At 43.4% G+C, this 27,122-nt stretch overlaps 1 protein-coding gene across 3 annotated transcripts; it reads right to left on the reverse strand.

Annotated features, from left to right (window-relative positions):
* Positions 1 to 403: 403 nt before the first annotated feature.
* NIPSNAP2 (nipsnap homolog 2) lies at positions 404 to 26,764 on the reverse strand. Of its 3 annotated transcripts, none has more exons than XM_084880721.1 (10): positions 26,592 to 26,763; positions 17,958 to 18,097; positions 17,830 to 17,875; positions 14,935 to 15,029; positions 14,543 to 14,613; positions 11,997 to 12,137; positions 10,782 to 10,813; positions 4,643 to 4,737; positions 2,584 to 2,667; positions 404 to 1,491 (listed from the first exon to the last, which is right to left on the reverse strand). In XM_084880721.1, the coding sequence occupies exons 1-10, from the start codon at positions 26,669 to 26,671 to the stop codon at positions 1,427 to 1,429; spliced, it is 849 nt and encodes a 282-aa protein (XP_084736847.1). In that variant the 5' UTR covers positions 26,672 to 26,763; the 3' UTR covers positions 404 to 1,426. The 3 variants fall into 3 exon arrangements, with proteins under 3 accessions (XP_084736847.1, XP_084736846.1, XP_084736848.1); XM_084880720.1 differs by having other exon boundaries at positions 26,580 to 26,762; XM_084880722.1 differs by lacking the exons at positions 14,543 to 14,613; positions 17,830 to 17,875 and having other exon boundaries at positions 26,580 to 26,764.
* Between the last annotated feature and the right edge of the window lie 358 nt (positions 26,765 to 27,122).

The following is a 27,122-nucleotide window of genomic DNA, read 5'->3' on the forward strand; positions in this document are numbered from 1 at the left end:
CTAGGGAGTTATCTGACCACCAGTCAGATTTCTTGAGATTTTAACAAAGGGCGGGTTAGCAGTGAACTGACTCGCATTCCCTCCTTTGTTGTGGCCGGAGAGATGCCTTCTGTCACGATGATGTACCAGCAGGAAAGGCTTAACAAACAAGACATTTTCTGTGTGAACAACCTGGTCTAGAACCAAGCTGTTCGGGATGGGAGGTCCGAGAACCGAGGTCTGACTGTGTTTTCCTCTGCAGACTCACATATGCCCTCTGAACTGGGACACGCTATTTTTCAAGAGCAACAGGGTCATCCTCAGCTCAAGTTCATAAAAAAGATCGCAAGCATGTCATAGGTGAAAAGTCAGAGATTTTATTGACTTTTATATGTTCGTGGAGAAAACCATTCACATGTAAAAGTTTGAAATTTGATATGAGATTTATTCACACTTTATTTTACACATAAATTACTTAATTTGGGGATCACAATTTTTCATTTCAAGAGGACTTTTACATGATTACATTCACAAAACTGGCACACTGTGTAAAAACTAAAGCAGACAGAGCTGGACAAGTATGCAGCTTTATGCCAACTGAAATCTCAGCACACACCACCCCTCATGCATGATCGCGGAAGTATCTGCTGTGACCTAACAGAATATTAATGGACAATGTCTGAGGTCATGAGTGATTGTTTATAAAATAAAACCTTTCTCAAGTGCTTCTCATTTTGTTATAGAAAAATATCTCAAATAAAAATTAGTGCTATTCATTTCAAAATCACATGATACACAGGGTCAAGCCATTTCCCCTCTCGTACGGACACCACCACACACCGTGCAGGACCCAGTCAGCTCCCAGGCCCCTGGCAGCACCACCAGCTTAGCGATGAGTCACTAGCCGACTGACTGATCGACAATGGGAGTGAATTAATTGACAACGGGAGTGAATTAAAACAGTCAGGTATCGGGTTTACTCATCATTTGCTCCTAGTCTGAGACTCAAAAAAACTGCCAGAGAAACATGACAAAAATTTGTATTTCTTCCTGATACAAGAAATTTGTCTAAAAATCCGTCACTATAAGACAGATTTGCTTTTTAAAAGAAACTATTAATATTTTTTTCATGGTTAGATTCTTATTTAGAGGATTCACATTTTTAATTTGGGCCCTCTTCCCGGAGGGAGGGAAGGGTGGTTCAGTACTGTCAGGTTTATTCAACAAACGCAGGGGTGTTTCAAAGAGGACTACAGAGCACTGCTACAACCAAACAGTAATAGTTTCCTTTTCTTAGTCGTATGTAAATTTTAAAGAAAAGGGGTCTCTCATAAGCTATGTACAGCAGTTTACACTTCAGTGTTTTTCACTTGACATACAATTAAAATTAACTTATGACAAGTACTTGTCACATGAATTTATGTAGGCACATCTAAACTCTGCAGCTTTACTGGAGGGGTGAGGTCTTCTGTGGGATCATGATTCTGGATTCCATTTCCTGAATAAGTGGAACTGAACACAGGGTGAAGGTTACTGTGTTTGTTCTTTTCTGGACAGATAATGGTAAATATACATCAAACAGGTTTCTGAGAATGGTTAGAGTTGTGCTGCTTGAAATCACAGAGTAAAGTATTGGAAAATACAAGACAATGACAAATCAGCAAGTATCCTATAAAATGTTATTAAAATTAGAACAGATTCTGTCTAGAGATGTGCTTAATTTGTAGAAAATTAGGAAAATAGTGTTTTCTCAAAAGGTTCTTTGTACTAAAATAAACTCATATAAATGCAAGTAATGTTGCACCTGTTACTTATAAAACTCACTGCAGAATAAAACACACCTCTGAAAATTGATGAATGTGTAAGAATAAGCAACAAAAGACACAATTATATCACTTTTTTTTTTTTAACTAAATGACTTATTTTCTAGAACAAATTACTCTTTGATTTTCTTGGCAGTACATGGGTGTAAATGTACACATGCAACATGGCTGGTACTTATTACCTATATTGGTATGGCTGGGTTGTATTCAGCCCTATTTTTCTTATAAAGATCAAGCAGCCATGCTTTCATAGTATGTATGTATGTGTGTGTGTGTGTGTATATATATATATATATATATATATATATATATATATATATATATATATATGATTATCCATGCACTCATAGGTATACATGTATATATACAAACACACACGAAAGTCTAAATATCAAGTTAAATTTCAAAATTACTTTAAAAAATTACTTTTTAATTGCTGTATTAAATTGTAATGATTTTGTGAATAAACAATTTTGAGAAAGGAAAAGTTTAGAACATTTTAAAAATAAATTTTCAGAGAATGTAGAAATGTGCAAAAAAAAACCTTAATGATATAAAATTTACAACATATAAGGGTCTGAAAACTGTACCAGACAACTACTATGTTAAAGAATGAATGTTCTTTATTGAAAAAAAATTATATAATTATGAAAGAAAAACTTGACTCCCTTCCCAGCCCAACCTTATAATTCACCATCTAGAACAACATACTATTTAAAAAAGCACATGTTAGCTTCGAGGTGAATGACGATAAAACAGTGCGAGAAGAATAAAACAGTACCTGTGTAATACACCAGTTCTTCCCAGCCGTGTTTATGCCACGCTGCGTTCCGTATGTCCTCCCTTGTCTGAAGGTCCCTGTAAGCTGAAATAACCAGAGAAAAAACAGGCTGTAAACCAAACATTCTCTCGTGCTCCACTAAGTACTGATCCAGCTGCTCACCAGCTTTCACAGAGACTGCTTTGGGCAAAGTGAGGGTGAGTTTTTATTAAAGACAGGCAATTGAGAATTCATCTCTGCATATCTCAATACTCTGTACAAACTAGGAGGCGGAGTGGACACTTGGGACAGTGACTGGGGTCGGAGGAGGAGGGGAAGGGCACTGCCGGAGGAGTCACAGGTGTAGTCTGGCCTCTCAGACCCTGAGACCCACATTGTTCCTGCCTGTCTCTGCGAGGCGGACCCCGGTGACGTCTCACCTTGCTGTCGCTCCCTGAAGCCCGGCAGAGTTAAGGGCACTGTCCTGTGTCCGCCACAGCCTGTCCGAGCTTTGCCTCTAGTGCCTGCCTCTGTCTAGCTCCAGACTCCTTCCCTGGGCGTCCCCGCTCAGACATGCTGGAACCTGAGGGCTCAGCATGGAGCGTGTCCAGCAGGATGTGCAGGGGCCCCTCCCGGAGGCTCTCCAGGCTCAGAGGAGGAGAGCGAAGGGGCCGGACTTTCCAGCTTACATCCTCCGGACAGACCATTCACCATCTAAAACCTGAAAACTACTCCACCCCATCTCAAACCAATGAAGGTTAGATTTATATCATCTTAAAAGGCAGGGACACAGAACACATTTCTTAAAGATCTGTTTCCAAACCTACTACGTTTGAAAAACGCTTATGAGGTCCAATTTCAGCTAGTGAAAACCCTAGCACTCTGCTGCCCCTGAGGTTCCGTGGAGGTGCGGCATTTGTGGCACGTCATTTGGTGCAGGGTTTCCAGTCCCCGAAGGCCCGGGCAGCCGCGTGTGCGCTGAGGAGCTCCTGGGGAAGCAGTGATGGTGGGGGAGGAGGGGTCTCCTCTCCAGGCCCTGTCTGCAGGTGCCTGAGGAACACCATGTAAGAACTTCTTTTCTACCTCAGCTTACCCATCACACCTAGGCCCCTGGAGGATACTCTACCATTCAGCCAGTCTGAACTGTTTGTAGTTTTCTGAGCCCTTTTCCTAATTTCTCATGTCTCCATCGCTGCTCTAGCCTTTCCTGCCCACGGTTACCTGCCAATCCCATCTAGATCGTAAGTTCAGCCACTATTCCACCTTCCATTAATGTTCGCCCTGTGCTGTGATCGCACGCCGCCTCGGGATGGCATTCCCGTTGGCTTTATCCCTCGTCAGTTTATTTAGGAATACACTGTGAAGTCTCAGCGAGGTCCCCGCGCCTCCGTAACCCAGCATGCCAGCCCGGCAGGCAGACGGGGTGTGGCACCTGGTGGGACCAAACAGGTCAAACTCACCCCTCGTTAACTGATATGGTCTGGAAATCAGTTAGGCTTCTCATTCCTTTGAACTTTAATAATAACCGTTTACAAATATGCCCAGGATGTTCCTGGCCCAGCAGGGAGACAGGCACCAATAGCCTGGAGAGTGACGTGCACTGGGGGTGGGGGTGGGGGAAGGGGTCACTGAGTCAGGCCTGAAAGATACCAAAGAAGGAGGCCAGAGGAGAACAGGACCCGGCGGCAGTGAGCTCGGGCAGGGAGCTGTCTCGCAGGTAAGATGCAGGCCTGCCTGAGGCGGCATGGAGAGGGGGCCGGGTCCAGAAAGGACGGGAGGGACCATGCCGGGAAGGGCACTCAGTACTTTTACCGTCTTGCTTCTGCCATGGTTGCTGACCTCACCACTGATTCCTTTCACCACTATCCCCTCTCAGGTGACCAGTTTACCAGAAGTCTATGGACACTTATGCTGTTACCTCTCATTCCAGACAGCCCAGAACTTAGCTTCCATTGGGACATTTGCTTTTGTTAGTTTCCGATTACTGACTTGAGATACCCTTTACTGCTCGGTACAATTTATTTAGTAATACACTGTGAAGTCCCAGTAACAAAAAATGAAGGAATAAAATGACGAATACCCCAAAGATGATGCACCATGTATAACTGCCCAATCTGAGAGAAGAATCCTCCAACAGCTTCATCACCGTCCTGTCTGAAGCGGATTGCACGAGCCCTGCACGGAAACACACACCGATGTTCAGACACTGAATTAGGGATGGGCACAAGAATCAGCCAATTTCCTCCATACTCGGAACAAGTTTTTCAGAATACAACTAATTGTGTTTTTTTTTAAATTATCAGATGCAATCAAAAGATACTTTAATATATGTAACATGTTAAACGTACCTTTTTATAGCTATATTAGCCATTTTTGTGGGTAGACAATTAGTGACTATTAAAAACATGAGGATATGTGGTTGCACTGTTGATTCTTCACATAAAGTCAAGAAAGGTGGCAGATGCCAGGACCAGGGAACTTAAGAACTGCTTCTTCCTGAACTCGCTGAAAGTGAGGGAAACCTGGATACACAGACACCCGAGACGCCACGGGGAGAAAGGGGTTTGAGCCGAAGGAAGCACACCTCCACGGCAGCTGGAGACAGTGAGCGGAGGAGTAGAAAGGTGGTTTGCAACCTCTTGGAGGCACACAGGACCATGAGGGTGGAACTCCTTGGCCAGACAGCATCATGTTTGACACTGAAGCTTCCGATCGGTTTTTCTTCTTACCAGAGCAAACCACGAGGAAAATGAGTATCAAACGGCATTCACTGTGTATTGTGTGTGGAGGAAAGTATGGACATATGTTGTGTCTATCCGTATAACATGAAATGGTGATTAAATTGGTTGACAATTGGCATGTCTTCAACTTTCCTTAAGACTTCCTTAATGCAGAAGGTATCAGCTCTTCAAACACCTGTTCCAGGTACTTCATTTTTATATTTAGTGATGCAATTAAAATCATAGAAATATTTTTAAAATGTATATATTTTTCCAAAAGCAGTTTTCTAGAATCAAAGCTGAAAAAAATTTCTATCAACACTGCCATGCTTTCCATCGAGGTCCCAGGGTTGGTAGGACTTGGGAAGATGGGTTTATTCTAACTCACTGTGTAGAGTGGGAGACATATGAGCAAGTTACCAACCTACTAATAAGAACAGGGACGATTTTCAGTTGAATTGATTAGAGAACTCCCTTCCTGGAGGCAAAATTCATAGCAACTGAATCAGAACATCTCCAAAGGGTGAGGGGGTAGGAGGTTAGAGCACGGACAGCTGTGGTGGAGGGAGGAAGCCAGGCTCCGAAGGTCACTTCGCAATCCTCCGCTCTCGTCCCCGTGACCCACACCTTCAGGCTCTTCTCTGGTGAAGGAGGATCTCTTGCCATTGTCCCCATGGGTTACCCCCAAATGATATTAAATTCTTTAACTTTTGCATTTAGAATTAATTGATCAATGTCTTCACAAAAAATTACAAATCTGATTGGCAAATTATTGAGATTAAGCAAATCACATTAACGTGCATTTTAACTCAGAAGGGAAAAATACTCCTTCATTGCCAGTGATAATATTCAGGATTTTTCATTTCATTCTGAATTTTTCCAGCTCAGTTACAGTGGGCAAAGAAGACATACTTGCCTTAGCCTGGTCATAATCAGAAGCATGTGGTCAAGAGGAGATCACCAGCTTAAAATAGTTACCTATGTGCCAAAATATAAATTGAACGCTGAACTTGTTTTATAAGTAGTTTTCAAAATAACTGAAGAATAATAACCTCAGTTCTTCCTCATGGATTCTATGGTGGGCAAGTCTTAATTATTAAAAAAACAAAACCACCCCAGAACAATTCGACTCTATGGACAACTAAATTATTACATATACAGGCTCCTCTCCCCCCTCAAAAAACCTTAATAAAATGGTGCCTGTGATAGTATATGAGGGAAAGTGAATTTGCCATCCTAAAATACTTCTGGGACATTACTTTAAACTGGCTATTTTTAGGAAATGAAAGACTTCCCCTAACGGCCTAAGGGAATACAGACAGAGGACATGCTACGGGAAGGGGCCGTTAGCACAGGTAAGGACAGTGTAAGGTGGGCAGTGCCACAGGCAGGGAGCAAGGCCTGCTTGGTCAAAGTCCCTTTGAGTCTCACTGCTAAAGGTAACCCAGCAGGCATTTTTTTTTTTAAAGCAAATGTTTGCTTTTTCATCTCCACGTGAATTGCCTTGCTGCCTTTGAAGTCCCCAAGCACAACTCTCCCTTCTCCTTGGCTCAGCTGGCACAGAAGCCTTACCTGCCAGGTATGTCCTAGGGCCTCATGTTCTTAGGGAACATACATAATAAGCTTGGTCATTTTCTCCTATCAATCCGTCTTATGTTAATTCGATTATTAGTTCAGCCAGGATTTAAAAGGGTAGGAGGAAAATGGTTTTTTTCCTCCCCCATATATCCAATCAAATATGTATTTCTTAGTTTTCAAATTAAAAGAAATTCTAACTTAGCATTCTTTAACCTTTGGTGACCTCAGAAGAAAAGACTCATTAGAAATAAAGATCACAGAACCATTTTTTTGGGAGCTAGAAGAGTTCTTAAAAATTACCTAGTCCAATGCAAGGAATTTTGTAACGGAAGAACGAAGAGCACTTGTAAGTTGAAAATAAATAAAAGTCACAGGTTCTCCTTTAAGGATAAAAATAAACCAAGTGCCAGTAGCTGACCAATGGCCAATAATCTACTCTTGCATCCCTCTTAATTATTGAGGCTTTATATTATTACTAGAGGCCCCGGCGCACAAAAATTCATGCCCTGGGGGGTGAGGGGGTAGGGAAGATGTTCCTCACCCCAGCTTCCACCCTCTCACAAATCCAGGACTCCTCGGGTAGGGTCCCTAGGCCTGGCCTAAGATCAGGGCTTTCCTTCCCTGGGCTGCAGGCAGCTGGGGGCCCCCCCCACCCCCCCCGCCACCAGCAGTGGCCTCCCTCTGCAGGCGACAGGCTGGGGTGCAATGGCCTGGCTGGCTTGGGTCTCCCTCTTTCTATGCTGGGGGCTGGGGCCATCTACCTACCTGATTGCCCCTAACTGCAGGTCTGCTTACCTAATCACTCTTTACCACTCTGCCTGCCTGCCTGATTGCCCCTATCCCCTTGCTTGGGGGCAGGGCCAGCACTGATTTTTGGTTACTGGTCGTTACGACCCAGGGTTTTTATATATTAGGATACTAAAGGCCTGGTGCATGAATTCGTGCACTGGTGTAGTCCCTTGGCCTGACCTGCACCCTATAGCAATCCAGGACCCCTTGGCAGATGTCAGACTGCTGGTTTTGGCCTGGTCCCCACAGGCCAGGCTGAGGGACCCAATTGGTGCATAAATCCATGCACCAGGCCTCTAGTATGCATATAAAATCTTTGGTTAATCTCTTCCTGCCCTTCCCCCTCCTTCTTCCCTTTGAGATTCATGAGTCTGTTCCATGTTCCCATGCCTGTGCATCGAGCGCCTGCCCCCTGGTGGTCAGTGCACATCATAACTACTGGTTGGATGGTCACTTAGGCTTTTATATATATAGATATTTGGCTTGGCTTTTCTCTTATTAAAACAGTCAGGATTTCCAAATATAACATACATTACTAGAGGTCTGACGCACATGGCTTGGCCCTTGCAGCTACTGCGGCTTGCCTTGGCCCTCACAGCCTTGGTTTTGTCTGGAAGGTTGTTTGGCTGTCTGATCTAATTAGCATACTATGCTTTTATTATACAAGTAGAGGCCCAATGTACAAAATTTGTGCAAGAGTAGGCCTCCCTTCCCCAGGCTGCTGGCACTCGGAACCCAGGCTTTGCTCCGGCTGCCGGCAGGCACCGGGGACCCGGCTTCCCTCCAGCTCTGGCTTTGTCTGAAAGGACAACCGGTCTAATTAGCATATTACTTTTTGTTACTATAGATTACTATAGATCATAATGGTGAAAGTTGGTAGTATTTTGTTTTAATGGTCATGAGCCTGCTTCTTGTGTTTCACCATTAAGTTAAAGTAGCTGTTAAAATGGAGAGATAGCTTTATCATTTAAATCAGGGCCAGCAAACTACAGACCATGAGCTAAATCCCACCCTATGCAGCTTGTTTTTATGGCCCAGGAACTAGGAATGGTTTTCACATTTTAAAGTGCTTGAAAAAAATAAAATAAAATAATTATTTCATGACACATGAAATTAGGAGATTCAAATTTCAGCAACCATAAATAAAGTTTGTTGGAACACAGTCACATTATTCATTTACAAACTGCCCAAGGTTGCTTTCCATTACAACAGCAGAGCTTAGGAGCGGTGACCGACACAGCAAGGTCCGCAAAGCCTATCATGTTTACTATCTGGTGCTTTACGGACAAGTTTGTGTCAACCTGATTTAAGTAAAATGTTCTTTATTCCTAATTTTAGTGCTTTTAAAATTAGGAATTAGTATCTCTAATAAAATGTGAATTTTACCAAATGACTTCTGAATATGAATTAAGATGATTTCAAATTGTCTTTCTTTTATCATGAAATACTAGAGGTCCGGTGCATGAAATTCCTGAACTGGGTGGGGGAGGGGGCAGCTCAGCCCAGCCTGCGCCCTCTCGCAGTCTGGGAGCCCTCAGGGGAAGTCCAATTGATGGCTTAGCGCTGCCTCAGAGGCGGGAGAGGCTCCAGCTGTGAGCCCGGCTCCTGGCTAAGCGGTGCTCCCCCTGTTGAAGTGCACTGACCACCAGGGGCAGCTCCTTTATTGAGCACCTGCCCCCTGGTGGTCAGTGTGTGTCATAGCGACCGGTTATTCTGCCCTTAAATAAATTTGCATATTAAGGTTTTATTATATAGGATTTGAACCATTCTAGTCACCTAGATTTTTAAATCAAGAAAACTTTACATTTTATTGTATTTGCTTCAGCTCTTTACGTATAGTATCTCCCTTTGATTCCTGCTCATCGCCAACCCCGTCTTCCTCCCCCATCAGTCACTACTCTTTGGAAGTAGTTCTCACTCTTGAATATGAGTCTTCTTGTCCATGGTTTCATATTTCTCTTTATATGTATGTATCTATGAACAATAGTTATATATTTTTATAATAGTTCTTGTTAGATATCTTGTTTATATAATTTTCTTGTTATATCTTTTTTAAAATTTACATGAAATACATCATGTTGTACATATTCTTAACTCTCTCCTCAATGTAGTGTTTCCAAGATGGCTCTGTTAACAGGTACAGATCAGGTTTACTTTAACCACTGTATAAAATTCCACTGCACACATATACTACAATCTTTCCAACAAGGCATAGAACTTCTCTACAATATGGCAACTGCAATAGACTTTCTTTTCTTATGTGATCACTAGTTTCTCCCATCCATTCAACACTTACTGACCACTCAGGATGTGCCAGGTCTTGCAGACAGCTGTAGAAGTGGAAACTGAAGCACTGCTGGGGTGTGATAAATGCTCTAACAGAGGCATGGAAGCATGTGTTGGGGGTGCAGAGGCCAGAGCATGTTTTGGCATCTAATTCCAGCCTCACCGTATGTGAAACATTAATCAGTTTCCTCACTTTGAGTTATCCTTGGATTCATGTATAAATTTTTTTTAGTGAGATATGTAATTAGTAGCTTTATAAAGATATATTTACATACATAAAGTTCACGTAAGTGTACAATCCATGATTTTTAAAAAATATATATATTTTTATTGATTTCAGAGAGAGAGATAGAAACATTAATAATGAGAGAGAATCATAGATTAGCTATCTCTTGCCCACCCCTTACTGGGGATCAAGCCCACAACCCAAGTATGTGCCCTTGACTGGAATCGAACCTGGGACCCTTCAGTCCGCAGGCTGACACTCTATCCACTGAGCCAAACCAACTAGGGCCAATCCATGTTTTTAAAGTACATTTACAGCCATCATTACAATCCAATTGTGCAAAAAGATCCCTTGTGCCTCTCTCCAATCAAGACTGACCATGTGTTGATAATTATTGAAGCTAAGTAATGGGTATGAAAGGAGGGGAATCCATGATAGTATTATTCTCCCTAGTTTTGTATACGTATGTTTGAAAATTTTCATAATAAAAATGTCCAACAACACAACAGTCTAGTATCAATCACAGCATTATCCCCAGAATTTATCTCTAGAATTAACATGATGGCCTAATATAATCTATTACTAAGACTTACAAACTTGCCATTTGGTAATATACTCACCAGTAATTGCCCCATTCAATCATAGTTCCTGGCTGAAAAGAGATTTGAATTTTGATTTGTTAGTCCTCTTATGAAGAAATATAGAATAAAAGCGTAATATATAACAAATGAGAAAACTAACTTAAAAATTAATTTTTAATAATGTGAGATGTAACAATTAAAAAATGCAACAAAATATTATTATTCACAGTGTTCATACTTATCCTTTAGTGGAAATAATAGCCTATGGCTTCATATAAGATAACAACATACTGGGTAGGGCAAAAGTAGGTTTACAGTTGATTGTATGGGAAATAATACAGTAATAATACATAATAACACAATAAACTGTTTCACCTACAACTGTAAACCTACTGTAAGTCACTCAGTTATGGCTGCTATCAAAACCATGCTTAGACGCATCCTCCAGATGTACCTAATTATTAAACACATTCATTCAGACTTTATTGTGAACGTTTAAAAAATTCTATTTAAGTAAACTTAATAAAGACATCATGTTATTTTTCCCAGTATAATGGTGAGTGTTAGACTACCAACATCTACTGACATATATTCCTTTGGACAATTTTGCTATCTGGGCTTTCTTGCTAGTAGTCATTTAGTGGGCAAACATCTAGAAAGTCTTACAAAATATTATTTATTCCCTTTTAATCTTATAATTTTTAATCTAATAAATAAATGAATCAATTTATTCAACCATCACACATTTATTAGTTGCTCTTCAGGGGTCTTCAAACTACAGCCCGCGGGCCACATGCGGCCCGCAGAGGAGTCTGATCCTGCCCGCCAGGTTTTTTGGGTAGTGAGTGCAGCCGAGGTGTTACAGTAGGAATTAGTAGTTCATATAGTCCAGCCCTCCAGCTCTCTGAGGGACCGTGATCTGGCCCCCACTTTAAAAAGTTTGAGGACCCCTGCATGGCTCAATTACATTAGATGCTAAATAATGTACCTACTGCTGCATTTTAGGTCTTTCCTCACAAAAACAGAAATGCTATATGTCAAATAATAAATATTATGTATAAGATTATAAAAGAAAAAAGAGCTTAGCAGAAGAGGAGGAATGAGAAATTATGAAGATTTAAAAAAAAAAAAAAAAGAGGACTAGTTAGGGGTGAAAACAAGCCAAAATATAATGCCAAACAAATGACAGAATGTACACTCAACTTTTTATCAGCATTAAGGGTACTCATGAGGAACAGTTAACTCAGTACTTACTCGAAGTTGGTAAGATCTGAGTTCATATATATTAGGTCCTGGCCGTGGAAGAGGCTCATTCCAGAAACTGAATTCTAATAGCAGTTGATTCTTCCTAGAAAGAAGCATGTTGCTTCTTGCCTTCCGGAATTGCAAAAATTCCTTTGAATGAAAGAAAGTGTTCATGAAATCATCTAACATTTGTACATAAGCCTGCTTTAGAATATTTGCATTCCTCCTATAATAGAATACTATTACAAATAGGGTCCCAGTGTCCTGAGACAGTCCCAGTTTACATCTTTTTTTATTTTTATTTTTTGGTTAATACTTGCCCGAGGATATTTTTCCATTGATCTTTTAGTGTTTCCCAAAGTGTGGTACGTGTACCCCCAGGGGTACGGGAAGAGTTTGGTGGGGGTACGCGTTGCACCGGAGTTCGGTGGGGATATGCACTGCACCGTGCTTAGCTGCGCCTAATTCTACGTTCTCATGAGTACGAGGGGGACTCAGCGTTATGAAAATTATAGAAGGGGCACACATATGTCAAAAGTTTGGGAAACACTGTTTTAGAGAATGGAAGAGAGAGGGAAAGTCAGAGAGAAACATTGATGTGAGAGAAACATATCCATTGGTTGCATCTCCTGCATGCCCCTGACCAGAGCTCAGGCCAGGAAGGATTCCTTGACTGGAATCGAACCCAGGACCCTTTGGTCTGTAGGCCAAAGCTCTATCCACTGATAAACTGGCTAGGGCCCAGTTTACATCTTATCAAATCAGCCCAATGACTATTACCATTCCCTTTCACTCTCAAGGTCCAGATTTAGATGAAAAGCTACATGACCATCCTAATTATTATTGTTATTTTAAAAAAATATATTTTATTGATTTTTTTTTTTTTTTTTTTAACAGAGTGAAAGAGAGAGGGATAGAGAGTTAGAAACATTGATGAGAGAGAATCATCGATCAGCTGCATCCTGCACACTCCCAACTGGAGATTTGCCCGCAACCAAGGTACATCCCCTTGACCGGAATCGAACCCGGGACCTTTCAGTCCGCAGGCCGACGCTCTATCCACTGAGTCAAACCTAATTATTTATTTATTTATTTATTTATTTATTTTTATTTATTTTTTTTTCCAAACCTAATTATTTAAATGACAATATAAACAAATTCAATTTCTACTTTTTAGGTTCTCCTAACAGGGTGTGGCAGTGTAATAACAACAGTGACGTGAAGATTACAAACCATCAAAGAACTGGGAGTAGTTGAGATCTTGCTTCCAGGCAAGTTTGGCTCATAAATTCATAAAAATTAAAAAAACCAAACCAAACCAAAACAACAATCAAAGAATCCAAATGCCATTTATATTTGGACTGGGAAGCTATACAAACGGTTTTCTTTCCTGCTCAGCTGGTGTGGCTCAGTGGCTGAGCATTGTCCCATGCACCAAGAGGTTGCTGGATTGATTCCCAGTAAAGGCACATGCCCGGGTTTCAGGCTTAATCCTCAGTAGGGGGGAGTGCAGGAGGCAGCCAATTGATGTTTCTACCTCTCCCTTCCTCTCGCTCTAAAGTCAATAAAAAAATATGTTTTTAAAAATGGGGTTCTTTCCTGATAATGTCTGGCTGTTAAGAGTCTCTCCACTAACATGCACCATTAGGGAGGGAGAGGATAGCAAAGTCAGCCCAAGGTAAAGAATATGGGGCTAGAGTGCTGACTTACTGACTTCAAAGTACCAGCTTATCAGTTTCTAAGTACAACTGACTTTTAGAATGAGAACTGTTATTTTAGCCCTGGCTGGTGTGGCTCAGCTGGTAGAAATGTCATCCTATACACTTTTTAAAGGTTCTGGGTTCAATTCCTGGTCAGGGCACATACCTAGGTGTGGAATCAATCCCCAGCCAGGTTGGGGCATATATGGGAGGAAACCATTCAATGTTTCTCTCTCACATCAATGTCTGTTCTATGAACAGACATTGTCGACCTATGAACCAGGAGGTCAGAGTTCAATTCCCAGGTTGTGGGCTCAATCCCCAGTGTGGGGCGTGCAGGAGGCAGCTGACCAATGATTCTCTCTCATATTTGATATTTCTATCTTTCCCTCCCTTTCCCTTTCTCTCTGAAAGCAATAAGATTATATTTTTTAAAACTATCTTCAGGCCCTAGCTGGTTTGGCTCAGTGGATAGAGTGTTGACCTGCGGACTCAAGGGTCCCGGGTTTGATTCCAGTCAGGGGTCCACTGATGTTTCTATCTCTCTCTCCCTCTCCCTTCCCCTTCCTCTCTGAAATCAATAAAAATATATTTAAAAACCAAACCAACAAAAACAAAACAAAACTGTGCTTGGGTGAGAATAAAAAAAAAAGAACTGCTATTTTAATAGTATTATAACTGGATACTTTATGCTTGCATTCATCTTCATAGAGTCAAAATAATCAAATTTTTACTATAAAAAACTATTTACTAATGGTAAAAAAAAAACAAACTGATGACAAAAGAGTCATTTAATTCTGTACTAACAACACTATATCATTAATATGAAATGTAAACATTTTTCAGAATCATTACCTGATTTTCTCTGAGTTTACTCATGACCTCGGTGAGGGCGGGATAGCCTCCTTCGTACCTCCAGAGGTGGACTGGAACATATTTTAAAAGATAACATACATTTAGGGTTTCGTGATACTCTTACCTTGAAAATATTCTAGGTGTGTATAATATTACACAGCACAAAAGTAAAACGTGCCATGTGTTGCCTATGAGTTACAATATAAAGTTATAATAACAGATTCAAATATTAAAACAACAGAAAAGTTTTTGCAAAGAATTACTGGAGAAATGACTTTAACCATAAAACCAGACTGAGACTTGGAAAGCTTTGATTATAACAATAAGCATGAAATTAAATATTATAAAGGCTTAAGGAACAAGTGTTTATTCCAAAGACTTCTGCTTCCTACCAGCTTGATCCTGCTCGCCATACCACGTGTTCCAAGTCCCCACCAAAGTACAAGGGTAATGTTTATCTTCATGAATCTTTGGCAACACCTCTTGACTTAAAGAGAAGAGATAGCAACACTAATTAAACAACCAACAAAATTATACCAGGTGAACAACACATGATCAGTAACAGGAAAGAGGTCACCTACTCCATGTTCTGATAATTGACCTCAGAATATATTTATGATAAAACAACATGCAAAATTAACCTCTTAGCTGAATTCTGTTCTACTCTGATACCCCACTTATCACAAGCTTAGGTTTCTGATACCCCCAACCTGAGTATAGTGATAAAAATGATATCCCCAACCTGAGTATAGTGATAAAAATGATAAAGAACCAAAGGTTCCAAGATTCTAGGAGCTATGAATGCCACTCCAGAAAGAAGTCCTGAAGCATGGTGATGTTTATAAAAGCCAAGTGTTGCTGGATTCAAAGACAGGAAGAATGAGGGAAATGGAAATAGTAGGAAAAGAACACGGAAAAATAAGAAAGGGAAGAAAGCAATGCTTAAGACGGGGAGACAGCACATCAGGCTGTGGTAAGGGGACAGAGGAAAGTCGGCTGCAAGTAAGAAGGAAGACAGAGCTAGAATACAACACAACTTCGATTGTTCCAAAGGACATTTCGTGACAGTAGAATCCAAATGAAAAATACAATAGAAAGCAATGATTAGGTTCTATTCAATGCAACCAACAGAGGGGATCTGAGCGTAGCACGTAATCCCACTCCGGACACACCACCCATTCCATTTCCACTGACTGTAGGGAGCAGAGGCAAGCCACACCGGGTCATGCCAACGTATTACTTGAACAGAGGTATCAGAGCTTGGTTCTTTAGAAAGCTTCCTAGAGTGCAGATTCTAATTTACAGGGAAAGGCAAAGGAGAGAGACATAACTATGCCATGCCAGGAGAAAAGCTAAGCTTATCTTTTTTTAATAGAAAAATTATGATTAAAAAAAGTATAATACAGATTCAACAATGGATACAAAAAAGATTATCAAGAATCAGAAATGGGGAAAAAAAAATCAGAAATGGAACCAGTTCAAATTATTTGCTGACACTGAGTGATTAAACTAATAATCACCAGTAGAGCTGGGGCACCAGGAGAGGGTGTATATTAACAGTCAACAGAGAAAAGGTTAGAACGGTCTATGTCTAACTGAACACCCATAAAAGTAAATGCCACCCTCCTAAAAATACACATGGGGTGGTAACTGTACTGGCTCATACAGACGTATGCTCAGGACCCAGAGGAGATGAATGGAAATCAGGGTGGGATTGATAGGGAAAAGGGCTTCCTTTCTGCGGTAGGACATGAGCAGGAAGTAAACAACCCTGCCCTGGAGCCATGTAGGAGGAAGCTGTACAAATGACCAGGTGAGGTCCAGGAAGGGGACTGCAGGGGGCACAACTTTTCCACCAATACAGTCACACATGGGTTTGCAGCCATCCCTCTGTGATGGAAGCCCAAACCTGCTTTTGGAAGCCCTGGCCTTACCTGGAGGTTGTAAGCTAGGTAATACCTAGACCCAGAACTGGATGGTTGGAAAGAACCTCATTGTTGGGGCCCCAACAAACCAGGCAGAAGTTAAGTCTCTAAGCACTGAAAACAAGGAGCTGCTGGAGTTTAGAGAAAGGAGAAAATCAACAAGGGGGAGGAGAAAACAGAACTCAAGCAGATCAAGCTGACAAAGTTTTGCACAATAAATTATAGGTTGAGGTGGAAGCAAAGTTACAGCTATGAGTCCGGGAAGGAGTGAGAAAGGAGGTGCTTGGAAATGGGGCTCAACAGGCTGGGAAAGGGAGATGGAGAAGGGAAAAGCAAAGAGAACTAAAATCCATGTCAAATGAGGAATACACAGCCTTTAGTAACTAACGAATCACAGGACCTAAGGAAAGAGTTAAATAAAACCAGGATGATTAACACATACAGGGATGTTGAAAGAGCAAGGTGGTTCTATCTGTTGAGATTGAAGGAAGAGCAAGACAGCCAAACAGAAATATAAATAGACAGAAACCTGAGACAGGAGATGAATAAAAACAGGACAGGAAAGCTTACTCAAGGAAACATCAGCATAGAGAAATAATTTCATTTTATGAGAAAAGATTTAGAAATAAGTACCTGCTTTTTTTAGGGAATTTTTTTAACAAAGAAAATTGTGCTGCAGTGAGAAATTCTTTACTAATGTTATTTCACAAACCACATTCAAAAATAAAACAACAGGTTTTTACTTCTGAAAATTTTGCTGATTCTGGTGACAGAATCATTCTTTCCTTATGAAAGTAGCAGATTTTAAAGGTAAAGAAAAAAAAAGCTTTTAAATTATATTTGTTCATTAAAATACTACTTCTATTAACTTAATTAAGAACTGATACACCTACTTTTCTCTTTAGTCTAAAAGTTTACAAGTTCTGTAAGTACCTCTGGGTCACAAATCATGAGAATCTGCTGGAGGGACTTGAATCCTGGCCAATGGGAGATGTGGGAAGAATGGCAGCTACATGCAGATGGGACAGTTTTACTGTCAAATTGGAAACAATGGAAGTCACAGGGACACAAGTTCTAACTGCTAACGCTCAAAGCCGCCTAGAGTGGAATGCATGAATGTATGTAGGCACAGGAGGTCAGGAAACATTCTAAGGTTTCTAGCTTATGTCATGATTTCCTGTCCGGGTGCTTAACATCAAAATGCCCTTTGTCATCCCACACAGAGCTCAACTTAAGAAGCCTCTGAGCGTTCAGCTTTAAGAAAATGGAACGAAGACCTCACTCTGCTATCAAATGCTGGTTGAACTGACAAATATTAAAATCATTATTTTCCCCAAGCAAACGATAGTTTGGTATACACACCAAATTTTGTTGTATGCGTCTAGGCATTCCGGTTTAACATTGTGAACTGAAACAAAAGAAAATTCCACGATGAACTTAGGAACAAAGGGAGAAAAGTCAACTGTGAAGATGGCAGACCTGTCACTCACACTGTATTTTGTACAGACTGCTCGTTTCCCTTTTGGCTAGGAGGTTAGAGTGAGCATCTTTCCTTGGATCAACTTTCCGGACAAATAAGGATTTTAACCAGCTGTCTTCTCGAGGTCTGTGACTGGAAGACGTCAACCCCCTATGGAATAATAAATACAAAAATTTGAGTCTCATCAGAGGTAAAAAGATCTGTGTCTGTAGCTAGTGTCACATGACACACTGTTTCCATAAATTCACCATCCATTCAACAAGCATGCCTCGAGCACCTATCCTAAGCACTACTCGAGAGCCTGGGATACCACAAAATGCCCGCTCTTCCCTTATGTAGTTTTAAACAGCAGGAATACAGTGTAAGGCAGTTACTTGGGGCTCCCCTAACAGGGTTCTCATGCTTATCTTTCAAGTTCCGCTATGTTGTTTTCCCTCCAGTAAAGCAATTAATGTGTGTGTGTGTGTGTGTGTGTGTGTGTGTGTGTATACATATAAAATTTATTGATTTCAAAAAGGAAGGGAGAGTGAGACAGAAACATCATCAATGATGAGAGAAAAATCACTGATCGGCTGCCCCAATCCGCCCCCCGCACGCCCCACACTGGGGACTGAGCCTGCAACCTGGGCATGTGCCCTTGACCGGAATCGAACCTGGGACCCTTTGGTCCGTAAGCCGATGCTCTATCCACTGAGCCAAACCAGCTAGGGCATGTACAACAATTAAAAAATATATATTTTTATTGTTTTCAGAGAGGGAGAGGGAGAGAAAAAAAAAAATGACAAGAGAGACTCATTTCATTGATTGCCTGCCTCCTGCACACTGCAAACTGGGGATGGAGCCTGTAACCTGGGTATGTGCCCTGAATGGGAATCAAACTGGGACCTCCTGGTAAATAGGTTGATACTTCATCACTGAGCCACGCCAGTCAGGAAGGGAGAGGGGAGAGAGAGAAACATCAATGATGAGAGAGAATAATTGATCGGCTTCCTCCCACACTGGGGATTGAGCCGCAACCTGGGCCTAAGCTGGCAGGCGGACATCCCCTGAGGGTTCCCAGACTGAGAGAGGGCACAGGCCAGGCTGAGGGACCCTCCCCCCCACCAGTGCATGAATGTCTTGCACTGGGGCCTCTAATAACATTATATAATTTTCAGTTGTACAAGACTATAATTTGACATTTGTGTATTTTGTTTGCTCATCACCTCAAAGTCTGGTTTCTTCATCCTCCCTTCGACCCACTGCCCCTCTGGTAATCACCATTCATTCTGTTGTCTGTGTCTGTGACTCTTTTTTAAGTGCATATGTCCGTACTCTTCCAAGTGGAGTTACAAATCTTTGTAATGTCCCTAGAGGGCAGTGTGACATTATCTTATCAAAATTAAAACTATGGCCCTGGCTGGTTTGGCTCAGTGGACAGAGCGTCAGCCTGAGGACTAAAGGGTCCTGGGTTCGATTCCGGTCAAAGGCACATCCCTGGGTTGCAAATTTGATGCCCAGTGGGGGGCATGCAGGAGGCAGCCGATCAATGATTCTCTCTCACTGATATTTTTCTCTCTCCTTCTCCCTTCCACTCTTGTCAATAAAAATGTATATATTAAAAAAAAATTAAAACTGTGTAGGCCTTTGGCCCAAGAATAGCACTGTAGTTATGTCCTACAGGCAGCTATATTTAGATAAGTACATCAAGATAAATGCACAAAAAGGTTCATTCCTGCTTTGCTTCCAGTGTGTTCCTGCTACTGGCAATTTGGATATTCATTAACAGGGACTGGTCAAATGAATTAGGGAATATCCCAAGTCAGAGCAGAATGAAATCATTAAAAAGAATGAGCCAGATCTACTTGCACATAACTCTAAGAGAAATTATGTGGAAAAAGCAGGCACTGAACAGTATCATAGATATGCAAAGTGAACTGCTAATATGTGACGATGGCAGAGAAAAATTCACTTGCTGCTTTAATGAACAAACATTACAGGCAATTTTCTCCCCATAAGAGATTCTTTTAACTTAAAACTAATTCATAGGACATTATCACAAATAGCTAGAAACCAGATAAAAAGACCTTTGAATAATGTAAGCTTACAAATTCAGAAACTAAAATATATAAATATAAAATTAACAATGTTTTCTATAATGATCAAGAAATATAAAAATCCTTAAAGATTAAAAAGCTGCAAGCTTATAGTAAACAAGCAAAATAAGTTAATACCAATCATGCAATTTTTCTTACAAGTGCACAGAAGAAAAATGTGTAATCTTAAGTGGCATTTGTAAAAAGACACTTACAATTCTTCTATCTTGCTTTTACCATATGTAAAATTCCAGAGAATTAAGAAAGTGTTAAAACAAACTTTTAAAATAAAAAAATGAATTATATATAACAACAATTAGCCCTTTAGCAAAACCTAAAACATATGGTATTAGTTTCTGTTTTCAATTCACTGGCTGATTATATAAATAAACTCATTCTAAAGAAAGCGATTCACCAAATGAGTCATATTCAAATTTATTTCAATAAAAATAAAAATGTTTTGTCAATTTGTTTAGTGTTTTAAACACACTACATTTTGGAGTGTTTGCAAAATATCAGGAAGCAAAATGGCAAGATATAAAATTAGTGAGTTACAAAGTAGAACGTTTTAAAGTTTGTTAATTGGACTTTGTATAATTCTTGTTTTTTCTTTATTTTAGATTTTAAGTTCACTAAACTGAAATTGTGTGTGTTTTTTTTGTCTTGTAAATAAATTGTAAGAACCTAGGAATAACAATTATGAACAATTATGAAAGGAGTTCAATGAAAGTTTCTAAAATTAGCATTAGGAAATTTCCCAAAGTAATTTTTCCCTCCTCTTTAGAACGTATGGGTATTATCCTATATATTAAAAGGCTAATATGCAAATTGACCAAATGGCGGAACGACTGACTGCTATGAGGCACACTGAGCACCAGGGGCAGATGCTCAATGCAGGAGCTGCCCCCTGGTGGTCAGTGCACTCCCCCAGGGGGAGCACCACTCAGCCAGCAGCCAGGCGCACAGCTGGCTGGTGGGCGCAGTAGTGGTGGGAGCCTCTCACACCTCCGTGGCATTGTTAAGGATGTCCCTGGCAGGCCTAAGCTGGCAGTCAGACATCCCCCAATGGCTCCCAGAATGCAAGAGGGCGCAGACCAGGTTGAGGAACCATCCCACCAACACACACACACGAGTGCACCAATTTTGTGCATTGGGCCTCTAGTAAGTTAATAAGTATATACTGGGTGCTAGGCACTGGATTAGGTAGTTTGCCATTTCATTTAGTCCTTAGAACAATCTAGCAAGGTAGCTATTATCAAATTTTAAAGATTGGCTCAGACAGATTCAATGACCTGGGCTAAGAAGTGACAAAATAAAAGTATGAACCGAGATCTATAAAGTTCAAAATATTTTTACTAGTAAGGGATACCTCCCAAACACAAATCTCCCCCGCTGAGCGCATGCACCAGATTTTAGTAATACCAAAGGCGATACTTTTACTTTTAAACATATTTTTATTGATTTCAGAGAGGAAGGAGGAGGGAGAGATAGAAATATCAATGATGAGAGAGAATCACCCTGACCGGGAATCGAACTGTGACCTCCTGGTTCATAGGTTGACGCTCAAACACCCAGTGTCATTGGCGGGGCCCAAAGGTATATGTTTTAGAATGAGTAAATTGAGGTCAGGGATATGGAAATGTTTTGTAAACTAAAGGTAAGTCTAGGAAAAAGTCAATGTCACAGGACACACCAGAACCTGTGGCGTGTGCTTGTGAACTCTGGCAGCAACGGTCTTGACAAATGCAACACAGTCTGGCCCAGCACTATCCTCAACTGACTGTGAAGCTCGGAAATCTTTCGAGTGACAGGTGACCAAAGCTGCCTCATGTGCCCGGGTCACCTAGCTGTCCACGCTGAAACACTGAAGGGGGAGAAGCAGCTGTGCCAACAGCTGTCAGGGTGATAGGATCCAGGCGGGGCTGAGGTTCTTTCATGGCAGTGATAAACATTCCAACCAGTGGTCTTTATAAGATCACATATATATGCTATACAGCACATTTTACCTTACACACATAGCACCCTGAACGCACCTGATCTTGTAAGCTCAGCAAGGTCGGGCCTGGGTGGTACTTGGAATAGGAGCACTAGACTTTAAATAGAGTGCGTGTTATGTGCCAGGCTCTGTGGATATTAATGTGAACCAGATCCTTAGCCTGCTCAGTCTCATGGGAAAAAATGACCAGTAAACAGCCAGAGTGGTCACAGATATGCAGACTTACACATACACACGGTGGGAGCTCAAGGCCTGTGAGGAGCGAAAAGGACTTTGAGGGAGAGATTCTGGCCCTGTCTTGGAGGACAAGAAGGACAGGTGGGCAAGGCAGGCGATAATTCCAGTCAAAGGGAACAACATGTCCAGGGCACAGGGTCATCAAACTGCGTGGCGTATTTGTGGAATGGCGAAGAGTTAAGTAAGGCAGAACAGGATGGCGACTGAGATAATGGGAGGATAAGGGGGGAGGGGCTAGGCTCCTGGACGCCATGCTTGCCTGTCAGCTGGATTCCACCTTGTACATGGTGCGATGCTAGCACGTTTTGGAAAAAAAAAAAAAAAATCCTAGATGTAAAAAGCAGCATGGGCAGTGAGCTGGCAGGTGGACTACAGCAATAAGGCAGGAAGCATGTGGCCGAGAGTTGAGCGAGGGGAGTGGCCATTCTGAAGGCAGAGAGAAGATGTGCTGGAGGTAGAAGGGAGGAGCAGGACGGGCTGGGCTGGGGGAAGGCCTTCTGGTTTCTGGCAGATGTCCCATTACTGGGGGGAGAGAACCTAGGAGAAGCAAGCAGGCTCGGTAGGAAGAGGAGTTTGATTCTGGGAGCGTAAGCATCTCAAGCACCTGTGGAGCACTAGTGCATGGAACCCTGGGCCTGGCCCTGAGCACACCAAGAGGTGCTGGCCGGTAAGTGTCCCAGGAAAACTTCCTTCTTCCCCTCTGAGGCCGCTCTACAAGGTCAGCCACCATGATCCCTGCTGGCAAATCCAGTTTTCTTCTGTCAGCCTAACCTGTGAGCAGCATCTGGCACAGGTGGCCATTCTTCCCCGAAATACCTCCCTCTGGGCACTGTCACATAGCAATGGCCTCGCTGGCTGCTCCCTCTGTCCCCTTGCCCGCCTCTTCTTCCTCTAGCCAGCCTGTACACGTTGACAAGTCCCAGGCAGTTTCTCAGCCCTTTCTCAATCCATAATCTCTCAAAGTGATATCACTCACTCCTATGGCTTAAAATTGTCACAAAAATTTTCAAATACAAAACAGTACGCTGAAATCCGTGTATCTATCAACATTTAACATTCCTAAATGCTGACAACTCCCCGATGTTTTCTGTAGCCCAGACATCTCCTCTGAGGAGTCAGAGAAGTCAGTCATATAGGTTTAGGCCAACTGCCTGCCTACTTGGCCTTCCCATCTGAACTCCAGCCGTCTCTCACTGCTCCCCACCCCACACCTGTTCCTCCCTTTCTGAAGGGGGGGACCTCGCGTGCCTTATTCGCTGTTTACAATAATAGCACCCAGCATATGGTGGGCACTTATCACCAATGGAACAAATAACTCAGCAAACGGCATATGCTCCACTCAGTTGACCGTTACCCTTGATTCTGCACCCTTTTCATAGTCAGACTGGTCTTTAAAATCTGAGGATCAGATCGTGTCCCACTAGAATTTATACCTTCAGATATTTCCCACGGAATAAAACCCAAGCTCTCCAAGACGGTCTGCAGGCCTGGAATTACTGGCCCCTGCTCCGTGTCACCTGCCCGCTAGCCAGTCTTCCCTTCACTCCTGCGCTCCAGCCGCCTGGACTTCACTGGTCTCCCAGCATGCTGCCTCCTTCCCACTCCGGACTTCCATGCACACTGACCATTCAGGTTTCAGCTTAACATCATCTTTTTTTTATTTTTTATTGATTTTTTACAGAGAGGAAGGGAGGGGAGAGAGCGAGCTAGAAACATCAATGAGAGAAAGACATCAACCAGCTGCCTCCTGCACACCCCACACCAGGGATGTGCCCGCAACCAAGGTACATGCCCTTGACCGGAATCGAACCTGGGACCTTTGTCTGCAGACCGATGCTCCATCCACTGAGCCAAACCGGTTTCAGCAACATCGTCTTTTTAAAAAATATATATTTTGTTATTGATTTTAATAAATAGAGAGGAAGGCCGAAACCGGTTTGGCTCAGTGGCTAGAGCATCGGCCTGCGGACTGAAAGGTCCCAGGTTTGATTTGTACCTTGGTTGCGGGCACATCCCCAGTAGGGGGAGTGCAAGAGGCAGTTGATTGATGATTCTCTCTCATCGATGTTTCTAACTCACTATCCCTCTCTCTTCCTCTCTGTAAAAAAATCAATAAAATATATTTTAAATAAATAGAGAGGAAGGGAGAGAGAAAGATAGAAACATGGCTGAAAAGAAAATCATTGATCGGCTGCCTCTTGCTTGCCCCTCACTGGAGCTGGAGCTGTGACCTCCCAGTTCATAGGACGATGCTCAACCACTGATCCACACTGGCAAGGCTCAGGATCACCTTCTCGAAGAGGCCTCCCATGGCCTCAGGTGGTAGGTTCCCCGATCATCTCTCACAGCAACCTCTAAGTCCGGTTGGGATTTTACCTGGGCCATGGCTTCCTGAGGTCAGTGACCAAGGCTATTATGCTCATCTCCAATAGGGCATCCAAGACACCACATACATTCACTATTTGATAGAATCAGACAACTAACTGGGACTGAGTCCTGAAGAACATCTACAGCTAAGGCAGAGTAGAGCCCAGGGAGTGGTCAAACAGTACAGGGGACCCGAGAGAGCCGTCAGGAAGCCAACAGGCTGGACAAAGATAAGGACTCCAGGCTCAAGAGCCTTTGGCCCCAGCAAGAAGTCAGGGTACTGGGCAGACCCAGGTCCCGTTCTCCTGTTCCCCGGCTTTGTGACCTTGGCGCTGTGGGTAAACAAGCTGAGTGAATATCTGCAGCCTCAGCTGGAAGAAAATATGAATTTCACGGGCTCATTTCACCCGTGTGAGAAAAAGCAAGACACGAAGTAGATGCTCAATAACAGAACAAAAGTAAAAGGAGGTTTCCCGGCTGGCATGGCTCAGTGGTTGAGCTTCTACCTATGAACCAGGAGGTCCTGGTACATGTCCGGGGTGTGAGCTCGATCCCCAGGAAGCAGCCGGTAGATGACACTCTCTCATCATTGATGTTTCTATCCCTCTCACTTCCTCTCGCTCTAAAAAAAATTAATAAAAACATATTTTCAAAAAAAATTAAAGATTGATTAATCAACCTGGAAACATCAAATTTGGAAATACAAGTTGAGCATCAGAAGGGCCCTGGGCCTGAAGCCAGACAAACTTGGGTTCAGGCTTAGAAAATGCCTTTTCTAGGTGTGTCTCACACCTGTGGAGGCTCCATCTCATCTCTTAAAATGCAGATCCTATGACTTGCTTCTTAACCCTTTGCACTCCGAACCATTCTGGACATTGGCTACCAGCTACTCGACGACGCTAACGGTGGAAACGTGCGTTGAATTAACTCAATTCCCCGTAATCACTAATAAACTGCAATGTCCCCTGAGAGGGGACATCCGAGTGATATGCTAGAATTCCGATGTCCCCTGAGAGGGGACAGTGGAGTGCAAAGGGTTAAAGATTGCTACCAGGATTTAATGACATAAGTCCAAAGCCCGTGGTTAAGAGTTTAACCAACAGGTAGTTTCTTCTTCGCCTTTTCATTTTTAGGTGCCACCTGTGTTTTCTGGAGGCTCGTTATTTAACGAAAAACCAACAAATGAAACGATGCCATTTAGATTATGCAATGTACAGAAAGCGAGAAAGTATACCTACGTGTAAGTGAGTAGTTTTTTGTTTTTTTTTTAATGTGGAAAAAAAAGGGACATGAATAATGTCCAAGGGATGGATTCAGAAAACCGGATTTAATCCAACGAGGTTGGAAACAAAGTTAAAACATGAGCCCGACGCCTGATCATTGTAAATACTTTTTTTTACAGCTGATCATTGCAAATACTTTTTGATCCACTACTTTCAATGCAAATCAGATTATTCCCAGTACCGAGACCCCCTCGCTCTCCTCCCCTCGGTGGGCTCCTCGGGACGGTGGTGTGTGTTTGCTCACAGCTGAGCGGTAAGAGTGTCTGACATTGGCAGCTGCAGACCCGAGGCTCCGCGGGGCGGCAGCCTCAGGCCGCCGGCGGGGACCGGCCGGCCGCCCGCAGGGCCTGCAGCCCGGGCCGCGCGCCCCCCGTCCGGCCGCCGCGGCGGGTCGTGCCGGGTCCAGGCCGCCGGCCGCGCTCGCACCGCGGGCGTACGTGGCCCTGGCGCCGCGCCGTCCCCGCCGTGACCTTGAGCCCGAGGGGAGGGCGCTCGGACCCCAACCAGGCGCCCGCCCACCCCGACCCCGCTGACCTCGGCCTGTGGCCCCGCCGCGCCGGCCGCACGGCCCCGCGGGAACAGGGAGCGCGGCCAGGCCGGGCGGAGACCCGCGCCCGGGACCCCGCGCCCTCCGCCCCGCGGCGGCCCCTCCCCGAAAGGGCGGCGCTGCTCACCGGAGCACGGACCGGAGGCTGCAGGGGGCGGCCCGCCGTAGGAGGCCGCCGGCCGAGGCCGCTCCGCGGGCGTGCAGCACTCGCGCCGCCATGTTGCTCCGGCGCCTCGGCTCCCACCGTTCGGGCCGCCGCCGCTGACGCCGCCGCGGCCGCCTCCGCGACCCCTCCCTCGGCGAGGCCCGCGGCGGCGGGGCGGGGCGGGGCGCGGCGCGCGGCAGCTGCTGCGCCGGGCACGGCCACCAGGGGGCGCGGGCGCGCGCCGCGGCGACCCGGTGCGCAGTGCGTCCCGGCGCGGGGAAGCCCGGCGGCCACGAGAAAGGAGCCAGGAGCCCGAGAAGAATCACAAATCTCCAGCGAAGGGAGTGCGCAAAGGCCCGCGGGCCAGGCTTGGAAGAAAAGAGTAACGGTGCTGCTGGGGACTCTGGGACCTGGGGGACCAAGGCGGGAGGCAGGCTTCTCCCCGAATACCTTTTAATAAATATACATTGCCTTTTCAACACAAACAAACAAAAATAAACACATGCATGTAGCTTTAACAAAAGC

Source organism: Pipistrellus hanaki (genome assembly GCF_964339955.1).
Source record: "Pipistrellus hanaki genome assembly, chromosome: 4".
NCBI lineage: Eukaryota > Metazoa > Chordata > Mammalia > Chiroptera > Vespertilionidae > Pipistrellus > Pipistrellus hanaki.